Source organism: Caretta caretta, chromosome 16 (assembly GCF_965140235.1).
Source record: "Caretta caretta isolate rCarCar2 chromosome 16, rCarCar1.hap1, whole genome shotgun sequence".
Lineage (NCBI taxonomy): Eukaryota > Metazoa > Chordata > Testudines > Cheloniidae > Caretta > Caretta caretta.
In genome coordinates this window covers 18,594,209-18,606,594 of record NC_134221.1, presented here as the reverse complement: position 1 = coordinate 18,606,594, position 12,386 = coordinate 18,594,209, and the positions used below count along the sequence as shown (strand labels likewise).

Below are 12,386 nucleotides of genomic sequence, written 5' to 3'. Positions count from 1 at the left end.
AGGGGACTGCAGTGGAATTCTACTTTACGCTGCTACACCACCTTGCATCTGCACAGCACAAGGTATTTTGCAAATATCAATAACATTTCACAACACCTCTGCGAGTTGGGCAACTAGCAGTGTATCTATTTTGCAAAGAGGGAATTGTGGCACAATGCAGCTAAATGTCACACCCAAGGCCATGCGACAGTCCATGGCAGAGTCAGGAATAAAACTCAGAAGTTCTGGATTCCACTCCCGTGTTTTAATCACTAGGCCACTTTTGTTCCGGATATTTGCTGTCATTAGGTTGGTGATGAGAAAAAAATCCAGTTGTACAGTACTGGAGAGTATGTTGGGAAGGCTGTGATGGTCAGATCTCCACACTGCAATCATTTGCTGGTTACTGGAATCAGCTGCATGATCTGATGATAAACACCTGCATCCCCACTGCATGCTGACTGTCTGGACACTGGTCAGCTTTCTTCTTGGGCTTGGGCGCTGAATAACCCAACATCCTGTAGCTTCCAACACATTCTTATTCAGTGTCTTTAGAAGCCTTTTGTTGAGATTTCTATCGGTACAAAACAAAAGTACCATTTTCCATCCTGAAAAATTGCTTCTCATCAAGCACAGTGCACTAGCGAAGCATTGTGAAGAGCCAATGAGTGCCTTTGCAATGGATTTGCTTACTAACGGACCAAACACACTGCCAAGGCAAAACATCCCTCTGGGGTTTGCAGTGTCAGCACAAAGACATTAACCTCTTAGCTGTGGCACCTAATGTGTATTCATAATCTTTCCGTTTGAAAGGAACACGAGGGCACCCAGACCACACCACAGGCTCTCAAAGCCCTAAGCACCTCTGCAGTAAGTAGGTTTTTCATCAGCGAGCTCCTGTCTGAACATGCCAATGACCTTCTTGCAATCACTTAAAAACCATTTCCCAAGATCACGCTGCATAAAGGAGAACGTCAGACCAGCAGGATTTCATAGAATCATAGACTATCAGGGTTGGAAGGGACCTCAGGAGGTCATCGAGTCCAACCCCCTGCTCAAAGCAGGACCGATCCCCAATTTTTGCCCCAGATCCCTAAATGGCCCCCCTCAAGGATTGAATTCACAGCCCTGGGTTTAGCAGGCCAATGCTCAAACCACTGAGCTATCCCTCCCCTAAAAGGATCGGATTTAAAAAAAAAAACCCTCCCTTCATATACTCACAAATATAATGCTGCTACTTTGATAGCTGAAGGTGCCCTGATGTAGCCAGATATCTAAAGGACATCAACAGCACCCATGCACACAATTGTGCCTGCACCGACTTGCTCATTTCTAGATCTATCATAGGTGCAGCGGTGGGTATCAGTGGAAGTCCAGACTGAGGTCTAAATCTGCACGGTACGTAATATCATCACCCATTTCAAAAAGTGCAGTTCCATTACCAGCCCTGGGATCAATAATTGACAAGGGACTTCATTGGGTCTGACAGCAAGATGCCATATGATTTGGGGGATTTTTAAAAGGAATTTAGTAAATGCCATATATCTTTGGAGTCCAATTACTACAGAGCATCTGGGCATCTTGTTATTCCTTAATGCTCACACTTAAAACCTGCCCTAGACTATCTTCAGGCTACATCGTTCCCCATGAGAACAAATGGAGCTGTGTGTGCACACTGAAGAGGATATATGACCCTTAGTCTACATAAAAACTGGACTGGACAGATTTTATAACTGAGAGGCTCCAATGGAGGCTGCTCTGAGAATTTCACATGGAGAGCAACAGCCTTATAGATATTCTGTACTGTTGAATCAGCTAACAATTTTATGAGACAGATAAAATTCCCCGAGTGGGAAGGATAATCCCCAGATAGAAAAATGTAATTTTTCGGCATGTTCTGCATTTACGTTCAGGAATGTAACCGTTTAATGTTTGTTGCTCTTAAAATCGGACGTCTCCTTAGAGTGTAAAAAATCAGATCTAGTTTAAAGGCCAGGGATTTTCAACACCAGCCTCCAAGAACAGATAATGTTTAAAGTAGGATTATCATGAGGCTGCTAGAAGAGAACTCTCATGTGAAATTCAGGTTGCTCTTACTAGCTGCATTGCAGAAGCACTTAGGGTACGTCTACACCGTAATCAGATGCCCATGGCTGGCCCAGACCAGCTCACTCGGACTCAGGCTAAAGGGTTGTTTAATTGTGGTGTAGGGCCCAAGCTTCAGTCCAAGCCTGAATGTCTATCCCACAATTAAACAGGCTCGTAGCTCACACCCTGCAAACCTGACTCAGCTGGCATGGGCCAGCCACGGGTTTTTAATTGCAGTGCAGACATATCCTTGGTGTTCTAAGCTCTACAGGTGGGGATTGAGACAGCAACTGAATTCAGACCTATGGTCCAGGTAAAAGGGTTCATTTTTATTCACAGCATGCATCGCCCCCTTTACAGGGACTGGCTTGAGATGCACTCACAGTGCTAGTGCTCTGTCCAATACACTTAAGCATGCATTTCAGCCGAGCTTCTGGGGTTTCGCAGGATCCATAGTGTGCGTTAAAATGACGCCCATTCCTCACTCACAACATTGTTTACTGAAAATGATTATTACTGGGGCAATCCTGAGAGCTCCTGAGTGCTCTCCACTCTGGCTAGAATCGATGGGAATTGAAGTAGGCGCACAACACGCCTAGGGAAGAACCAGACTGGGGTAATGTGGGGCTAGAGGAGAACCAAACGCTGCAACGTGGCAGAGACATTTGTGTAAATTCTGACTGAGGCCTGATCTTGTAAAACCTTGTGCGCTCAAGATCCTACTGAGCTCCCAAGGCGGCTGGGTGCAATAGTGATGCAGCATCAGGTCCCTAGGGGGTAAGCGGGGTGGGGTACCTTAGGAACAGACTACTTACCGGAGGGCCGTCTGCACCAGGCATGCCAGGAAGACCAGGTTTACCCAGGGGTCCCTAAAAAATACCCAGAAACAATCAGAATCACTGCAGCAACAAGTGTCCCCAAGAAGTTATTAAACACCGACAGTCAGAGAACAAAGGGCATCATGTTACAGGCACATCTTTTGCTTTGTCTGAACCTGGTCTCGCAAATGTTGTATGTACAGGTAGATCCTTTAGAAAAGATGCAATGGCTCAACAAGCAGGGCCTGACCCTGCCCCGCCTTTCACACCAGTGCAAACTGAGCGCAAGGCTGGTACAAAGCACTACCATCCTGCCTGGGCAGCATTTTGCACTGATGTAAATGACCACACAAGGTGCAGGGTGCTGGAAAACTGGGCCCACAGAGCATAAAATCACATAATAGAAAAACAAACCATTATGACAAATGGAAAGAATGGGGGGCGGGGGGGACTGCCCTATCTGCCTCACCTTCTCGTTTAAATGCAGTTGTGTTACTCTCCTTTAATAATAGGAATCCTGATCCCTTGACCACGTCAAGGAGTGGCTATACTTACATAACTTGAGTGTGTGACTCCGCAATTAAACAAGAAATGCCTTTGTCCTTTAAAATGATAATCCGTTCTGTTCATTTTTCTCCTGGACAGCTTTTGGTCAATGATCCCATAATACTGTACAATAAGGGGAATTCTCGTGTTTGGGTAAATGATACATGCCAAGGAAGTCAGTGGAGTGGGAATTATGCAAATGCACTCAGGAACATGAATTAGTCCCGTCATTCCAGTGGGCAACATTTTGCCTGATTTAAAGTCCAGGGTGCTGCATGGGTGGGAGGGTAGAATTTGCCCAGTGAGAACAGTACATTAAGCCAAAATGGAAACTCGGTGTAACTTGGCCCATCTCCCAGGGTGAAGGTCCTCATTAAATTATCTGAATCCCCATGCTCTTACAAATGTTGTCCCTTTATATCTTACAAATGCTGTCCCTTTATACATCTCTGCATATTTAGCCTCAGAAACAGACAATTTAAAGTCAACTCCTAACATTTTACACAGACTGTCTTCAAAATGTTTCTCTTAAAATCGGACGTGAATACAAATATTTTGAATTAGAGACAAACTCTGTTTCCTCCTCTCTGCCCTGTTTGGAGCAGGACAAATTAAACTTTCAGGCATACAGCTGTAAACAGATATTGCATGAGGCAAACAGGAGTATCTGAGGAGACAAATGCATATTAATGGCAACAGCTGACTTATGTCACAGCTGCAGTGTATTAACATACTTTATTGCCTGGTGGACCAATTGCACCCTGTGGACCTGGAAGACCCTGTGAAAAGAAAAAAAGGTAGGGGGGTTAAGAAACAAATTAATCATTCCAAATTTATTTTGCAACACCTCAGTGTAGCATCCTTCTAACACTTTCAATGACTTGGTATTTCCAATAGTTATCGAAATGTCTCACAGAAGATGCTAATACTTCATTTTTAGATAGCTTATTTCATCCATAGAACAAATGAAGATAATTAGGATGAAATTCAATAAGGACAAATGCAAAGTACTTCACTTAGGAAGGAACAGTCAGTTGCACACACACAAAATGGGAAATGACTGCCTAGGACGGAGTATTGCAGAAAAAGATCTGGGAGTCATAGTGGATCACAAGCTAAATATGAGTCAACTGTGTAACACTGTTGCAAAAAAAGTGAACATCATTCTGGGCCGTATTAGCAGCAGTGTTGTAAGCAAGACATGAGAAGTAATTCTTCTGCTCTACTCCGTGCTGATACGGCCTCAACTGAAGTATTGTGTCCAGTTCTGGGCACCACATTTCAGGAAGGATGTGGACAAATTGGAGAAAGTCCAGAGAAGAGCCACAAAAATGATTAAAGGTCTAGAAAACATGACCTATGAGGGAAGATTGAAAAAATGGGGTTTGTTTAGTCTGGAGAAGAGAAGACTGAGCGGGGACGTGATAACAGTTTTCAAGTCCATAAAAGGTTGTTAACGAGGAGGGAGAAAAATTGTTCTTCTTAATCTCTGAGAATAGGACAAGATGCAGTGGGCTTAAGTTGTAGCAAGGGAGGTTTAGGTTGGACATTGGGAAAAGCTTCCTAACTGTCAGGGTGTTTAATCACTGGAATAAATTGCCTAGGGAGGTTGTGGAATCTCCATCATTGGATATTTTTAAGACCAGATTAGACAAATACCTGTCAGGGATGGTCTAGATAATACTTAGTCCTGCCATGAGTGCAGGGGACTGGACTAAATGACCTCTCAAGTTTCCTTCCAGTCCTATGATTCTATGATAAGAATTGTTTTCAAGATGGGGAAATTGAGGCACCAGAAAGGGATGTGACTTGCCCAAGGTTACGGAGAAGTTCAACAACAGCACTGAAGAATACGTCCCCAGGTCTCCTGACTCCTAGTCCAATAGCCACCGGCTCCCACTGCTTCCATAATGAGCACATTAAAAATCAGAGATGACACTGGGCAGCACATTTGGATTTAGAACCAGATAACTGACTCCCTCAGTCAAGGAGATGCTTGGATCTGGCTTTGGTCCATCACAGCAGCAGAAGTCAGCTGGAAAATGTGGATCCAGAATGAGGTTCAGTTTCACTCTTCAAGCCCTGGAGGTTGTTTAGATTTAGAGCCCAGGCTCCGCCTTTAGGAAACGTATTTATTGCTAGTCAATACTTTGTGCGATGTCCCATCTGAACCACTCTGCAGGTCAGGGCAAAGCGCATACAGAACTATAAACCCAACTCTTTCCTATAGAGGAGAAGAGCTGTTTCTTGCCTTACCTGAGCACCTGGATTACCCTGTTGTCCTGGTGGTCCTGGCTCACCTTGAGGACCCTGCCAGGAAGCAAAGCAAGAGCTGAAAGAAGCTCAAAACCATAGCAGTAATAATGTCCATCCATAGTGTTATGGCCAACAGTTATATACACTTCAATTCATGCTAAAGCAAGGGAAATGAATTCTCGTGCGATTAGGTGTAAACTGACTATTATTGCAGGGGTCCGGAAGGGATTCTTCACTCGCAATTGTGGAGGGCTGTGACTGCCTATCTCCAAAGCACAGCTAGTGGCCAGTGCTGGAAACAGAACACACCAGCTACCAAATGCTATTGAGTTCATTATTTAGCCACAGAAACCATTTGGTCTTAGATTTTATTTGTGCATGCTGACATGGAGGGTAAATTTATTTAAATCACAACCATAATCAAAAAATACTTTGCTCTTAAACACTTATGTATTTGTGTAAAAGTATGTAACCCTTCATTCAAGGATTTGACAAACCAAATAATTAATCCTCACAGCCCTGTTATGAATCATGATCACTGTATTTACTTCAGATGCCACAGCAAAGTGATGAGAACAAGATCCCACAGGCTGTGTTTGGCAAGGCCGGGAAAAGAACCCAGGAGTTCTGATTGCCAGTGTCCTGGTCTCACAACTAGACAACAATCCCTCCCTTCCCCGCCGCCATGGTAGTCTTCTCAGGGGAGGCATTATTGATGGATGAAGGACCATTGTAGAGGACCAGACTATACAATAATCAAGTCCAATTTAAACCATGCTTCAGCTTTGTACTGGCTTCTCTGCATAGAGGTGAATTTGACTCATGTAACTACAAAGTCCACAATGTATATAGTTTCTTTCTTGATTTAATGATTATATTTTGCTGTTTGGTATAACAACATAAATCATGATGAAAATGTTTGATCTTCATAGGGATGTAATATGTAATTTCATTGCAAACTATAATAAATTAACATCCATTTACCATGGAAGATATTCTCCATGGCCTCTACTGGTTTTGAAATCAACAGGGACTAAACAGTGATTACAAATCTAATGTAAGATTGACTATACGGAGAGAGAGAGAGAGAGTGTATGGGGATAGATGGAAGTAGTGAAGACTTACCACATTCCCCTTTGGGCCTGTTTGTCCATCCATACCAGTCACACCCTGAGTAGGGATTAAAAAAAATAAACAGCATTAAATTGGGAAAACATCTGGCTCTTTTGAGCCAAAAATAGCAGGAAGATGCAGTAAAAATTAATCAAATACTCTGTGGCCCTCTGGACTAAAAGGAACAGCTGAGTGGAAACAGAATGTTTTCCTAAAGGTGACTGGCAAAGCAGCTAGTGCCAAGAATTCATGCCAGGTTGTTGGATTATTTTGTTTTGTTTGGTTATTCGGTTTTGGGTTTTTTTTTTTCAAAGACCATTTCAACATTTTTTCCATCGGTTTTACGCCTGCAGAGAAAACTCAGCACCATTGTGCAAATGCTGTATATTGACTGTAGGAAGATTATTTCTGAACAGTGGACAGATTTATAGAAATGATGGGTAGATAGCACATTAGCACATTAGAAGACAATGGATGAAGTCGGCGGAAGCTATGTTAATTTACACCAGGTGAGGATTTGTCCCACTGTGTTTTGATGGTGTTATTGCTGAAGGCTAGTTGAGAGCCCCACAGAGATGCTGCAGTCCTTTAGGAAGTGCAGCCTCGTCCATCGGCAATGAAAGGAATTTATATATGGAAACCAGGAAAAAAAATTCAGCTTCATACATTCACAGAGTACCATAGGTAAGTCTGTGGCATCACGGCTCACAGCCAATCAGAAAGCACCAGCTGGGGGGTCCAGCCTTCGACAGGTTGATTCCTTGCACAGGACCAGAGATCGGTTTTTATTGGGCACTCTTACTAAATAAGCCACTTTAGGGACCAGATCCTCAACTCCCTTCAAGTCTCAATGGAAGTTGAAGGCCTCTGAACTCACTGACTAAGGGTGTCATGGCCTCTTATAGTGGCTGGTCCATGAAGGGAATAATTATCTATAACTGTTGCCAGTGAAGGGAGTAACAGCTAGAGGCATTGCGTGTTGACGTCTTGGGGATCAATCACCCATGACGATCTCTAGAGCTGGTCCTTACACCAGCACTTCATGGAACAAGGAGCCTAAGACAGACGACGTGACTAAGCTCTATCTCCTTAAAAGGCCTGACTGAAAAGCTGCATGCTCTTTCCTTGGATTTAGCTTGAAAAACGTGAAAAAAACTGTATTAAACCAGGCTTCAAAAGACTCAGGCACGAGTTAATAGAAAAGCCACAGTGGTAATAAGTTATGTTCTTCCTTTTAACTTTGGCCTAGATGTTTAATTTACTCTATGGGCCAAATTCCACCTTGGTATGCATGGGAGTGACTCCACTGACGCTGGGCTCAAAGCAGGGCTGAATATGGCCTTAGAGTTTTAACCCCTTCTTTATACCTCCTGCTTTCACAACACAGATGCATAAAATCATCCACTTGGATTATCTGCCTGAGTGCCTCAGTGGGACATGCTAGCTCTGACTGGAGAACTCAGCAGAACTTGCTGAGCAGAACAGCAGAAACAGCAAGCCTGTGCAACTTACCGGCGGTCCTGAGGGACCTGGTGGCCCTTTTGGTCCCAGCAAACCTCGGGGTCCCTGCAGGTGGAAACAAATATGCTTAGAAGCACCAATTATGAAGAGCCCAACCCAAAGCCTTTCTGAGGTCAATGGAAAGGCTCCCATTGACTTCAATGGGCTTTGGCTCAGGCCTTAAGAGAATCGGGGGAAAAAAATATTGCCCAGCCAAAGCCTTCATAGCACCTTCCTTAGGGTCTGTTCCTGAGTGGTTCTGAGCACCCTCTGCTCCCACTGAAATCAGTGAAGGTTGATGTTACTCAGCATCTTGCTGGATCACACATGTTAAAGCATGTTCCACAATAATACATGCTCCATATCTTATTTTATAAATTGATGTTGCCATAAAATAGAGCGGAGGTCCCCAATTTGTGAGGTGTGCCCCTCCTAGGGGGCATCAGAACATTCAGGGGCACGCATCTGGGACCCAGGCCATCCCCCACAGGGGTGGGGGGAGGGAGCGCCACCCTGCTCCCAGCCCCAGCTGTGGCCACAGCCTCGGCCCCTTTACCCCTGTCCGCATCCCCCCTCCCGGAGCCCTGGACCCACTCCTGGCCCCGGCTCTGTGGGGCAGCATGGATGGGGGCAGGGGGGGCACGAGGTATAAAGTTTGGGGACCACTGAAAGAGAGAGAGAAAGTGTGTGTGTGTCTGGGATGCTTTTTCAAAAAAGGTTAGCCATCACAGATGGAGACATTTATTTTTCATATTCGAACAGGGCCCACTTTAACCAACTTTCAAAGTAAATCACTCCTGTTCCTGCACTCTCCTGCTGTGGAAGCAATGACCTACAAAATACTTCAGAGTAAATACTGCTAGGTGGACAGTACTGTGTGAAATAAACTCACACCGCTCAGGCAGCACTGGGGTGGGTGTTTCAAATCTCACTGGATTTAATTTGTGCCACTGAAACTCTATTGGCCTTGGCAGGGCTGGAAAAAAAGCATTCAGTCTCAATTGTATGTTTCACTTGTATTTCCAAAAGGCAAGCCATCCTAGTCAAAGGTAATAAACGACTCGTGGTGTTTACCTCACATTTCTGACTTTTCACGCTGGGAGGCATAGTGGCAACTTCAGGGAGTTATTGCGTTTGAGTCTTGTATTTAACAGGTAAATTACCAGGGGTGGAATTTCCAAAGGGACCTAAGTGATTTAGGCCCACAAGGCCTACTGGGAGTGATACTTGTGCTCCTAAAGCACTTGGGCATTTCTGAAAAGCCCATCCTTAGAAGCTAGTTTTCAAAGCGAGGAATCTAAGCTCAGCTCTCAGACAGATCCCTAGGGAGACAGACTGGGCATGTGGGTCTGTGGAAAGCCTCATTTTTAAACCTACGCCCTCTGTTACATTAGGGTACAACTACCCAGAAATAAAAGCCACCACGCTCGGGGGAAGTGACTCGGGCTCCCAGGGCTCAGGCTGCGAGCTATAAAATAGCAGTGCAGATGTTTCGGTTCAAGCTGGAGCTCAGGATCTGAAACCCCACAAGTGGGGAGGGTCTCAGAGCCCATAAGCCTGAATGTCTATACCGGTATTTTTAAAGCCGCAGCTCGAGCCCATCAGCTGACCCAGGCTCTGGGACTCTCTGCCATGGGGGTTTTATTGCTGTCTAGATGTAGCCTTCGTTACCGGTGTTCGTTCATTGTCATGGACAAAAACTATGTTTGATTGACAGACAGAACAGAAGAGTTAAAATAAAAGATAAAACATGATAGTTTTTACCATTAAAACAGAACACATGGGCCTGAGTCTGGAAAGACGTACGCTTAAGCACAACTGGTCACTAATGTTACTACTGATCGTCTGCATACCTTGGCAAGGCTGGAAAATACCCATGTGCTTAAATCTTTGCATGCCTGGGCCTCCCAAAAACAACTCCCTTGACTGAATTGGCTTCAGGAATTTTAACAAATGACAGCAGAATGGAATTAGATGCCTACAGGAACAAATTCTAAGGTGCCACCAGTAAAACATAAAGGGCCATACCCTACCATCAAAATTGGCACTGGTTTTGATGGGACCAGGATTTGGCTGATGGCATTAGGAGATGTCCATGCAGATTGGGGAAGTATATTTATCAGCCAAAGTTTCTTATATTATAATTTCTACTTACTCCCGACTGGGCCCTCAGCCACTTTTTTTCTTCTATTCATTTAAAAATAGTTTCCATGCATGCTTTAGACATGTATTAAGGAGATCGCTAGGTTGATGAATGTTTCCAGAAGTTAATCAGACATCTCATGTATAATTTAGTCCCAATGAGTCTGTAAATGCCAACCCTCTCCTTTCCTACGTTCCCAACATTTCTCGTCAGTTACTCTGGTATCACTAATGTGGTATTTACAACAACACAACAAGACAGCATAAAAGCAAAACTGATGGCATACGATAGGTAATTCACATTCCTTTTAATACAAAGAAAACATGTTTTGGACACTAGAATAAGCTGATTTTAATGAAATGACAATTTCATTGCACAGAGGCATCTCCATATTGTCAGAAAAAGTTTTTGTTGTTGCCAGTGAAGTCAGGATTATTTGGTGCCAGGAGCAACTGTGCTTTTGGATCTCTCAAATGGGCAGAAATTAATTCTTGGGAGAGCTGAGTGAATATCGCAAAACATTCTCTAGCAATATTGGTTTGAACTTCTACACTGCATTTGCTTTGGTCACATTAGCATCCCCTTTTGGACTTGTCTACAATAGGGAATTCCTTCCATTGCTAACCCCGGTCCAGCAACTCCCAAGTTAGCAACATCAGGAGCCTTAGGTCTTTATCTTGCAAAGATCTGCAGATGTACTTTCCTTTATGCCCTGTGGGTGGAATCCTGACCCCACTGAAGTCAACGGCAAAACTCACAGTGGGACCAGGATTTCATCCTGTGACTCCAATTCATGGGGCATCATGCTAAGTATTTGTGCAAGCCTTTGCAGTACCATGGCTTTAGTGGAGGTGGGTTGGGAACTGCCATTAGCATTTTAAGCGCCATGCGGTTTGGCCCTACTCTGAGCAGGGTTAGATGACACAGTGATGTCTAACAGCCAATTTGTATCTGTGGTCTCAACAACCCAGACAAGGCCCAAGTGTTCATTTTCCCCAAATACTTGTGTGATCAAGTTTTTCCGGCATGGATGCCCTGGAAAAACGAATGCTTAGCCTGTGTGTGCTTGAATACGCATTGAAACCAAAGCTTACATACACTTTCCATGAACCATTCACTCCACAGCCAGGCTAGAGGAGTTCTGCTCATCCGACTTGACCAATCACTGCTAAGCAACACAGCTCAAATTCTGGACTTTAAATTTTAACTAAGGGGCCACTGAGGAAACAAAACTACTGAGAAGTTTAGCTGAAAATGTCTGAAGAATAAATAAATTGGAGGAAATGTGTCTTGATTTTTCAAATGGCTGTGAACAGGAGAGACAGAACAGATCTGCAAGTGACAGCTAGAGTCCAATGTCTCTTCACTGCCTTGAAGATTTAATCTAACACACTGTGTAGCACTATGTGACTATCTGCCACTATCCCTGCAAAGCACAGCACTAGCCACAGGAGCCCTGGACTACAGAGTTACTGAGGTGCTGCAGAATGAGATGCCCACATTTTGAACTAGCAAGTACTTACAGGTTCTCCAGGTAGACCTCTGGGTCCAACTTCTCCATCATCACCCTATTTGGCCGTGGAGGGGAAAAGAGAAAGAGAGAGAGAGAAAATCAGCTACATTTCAGTCACTTCGTAGGTGATTCACCCTTGTTAAACAATAATCACATACAAAACCAACTTCCCTGGAGTAATAAAATGGTAATCGTGCATAAGAAAGACCTCATAAGCCTGGAGACTAATGTCATGTGTGCAGAATTTACTGAAGATTATAAATCCTTTGAGGATGTTTCATAATTCATCTGTTTGTAAAGACGGATTTTGTTAACAGATGAGATATTGTAGGAACACTTCAAGGATTGTGGATCAATAAGCAGCAGATTTAGTAACTAAGTGAATGGAGGAGCCAATACAGAAAAGCCAGCATGGCAATTAAATTTAGCC

General features: G+C 43.9%; 1 protein-coding gene across 3 annotated transcripts in view; it reads right to left on the bottom strand.

The window, feature by feature from the left end:
- COL5A1 (collagen type V alpha 1 chain) overlaps positions 1-12,386 on the bottom strand; it is a 252,466-nt gene that overhangs the window by 84,414 nt on the left and 155,666 nt on the right. For all 3 annotated transcript variants that reach the window (XM_048822900.2, XM_048822901.2, XM_075120566.1), the window contains exons 20-25: positions 11,967-12,011; positions 8,313-8,366; positions 6,813-6,857; positions 5,688-5,741; positions 4,166-4,210; positions 2,883-2,936 (exon numbers count right to left, since the gene is read on the bottom strand). In XM_048822900.2, the coding sequence (XP_048678857.1) occupies positions 2,883-2,936; positions 4,166-4,210; positions 5,688-5,741; positions 6,813-6,857; positions 8,313-8,366; positions 11,967-12,011 (297 nt within the window). The remainder of the gene's footprint in view (positions 1-2,882; positions 2,937-4,165; positions 4,211-5,687; positions 5,742-6,812; positions 6,858-8,312; positions 8,367-11,966; positions 12,012-12,386) is intronic.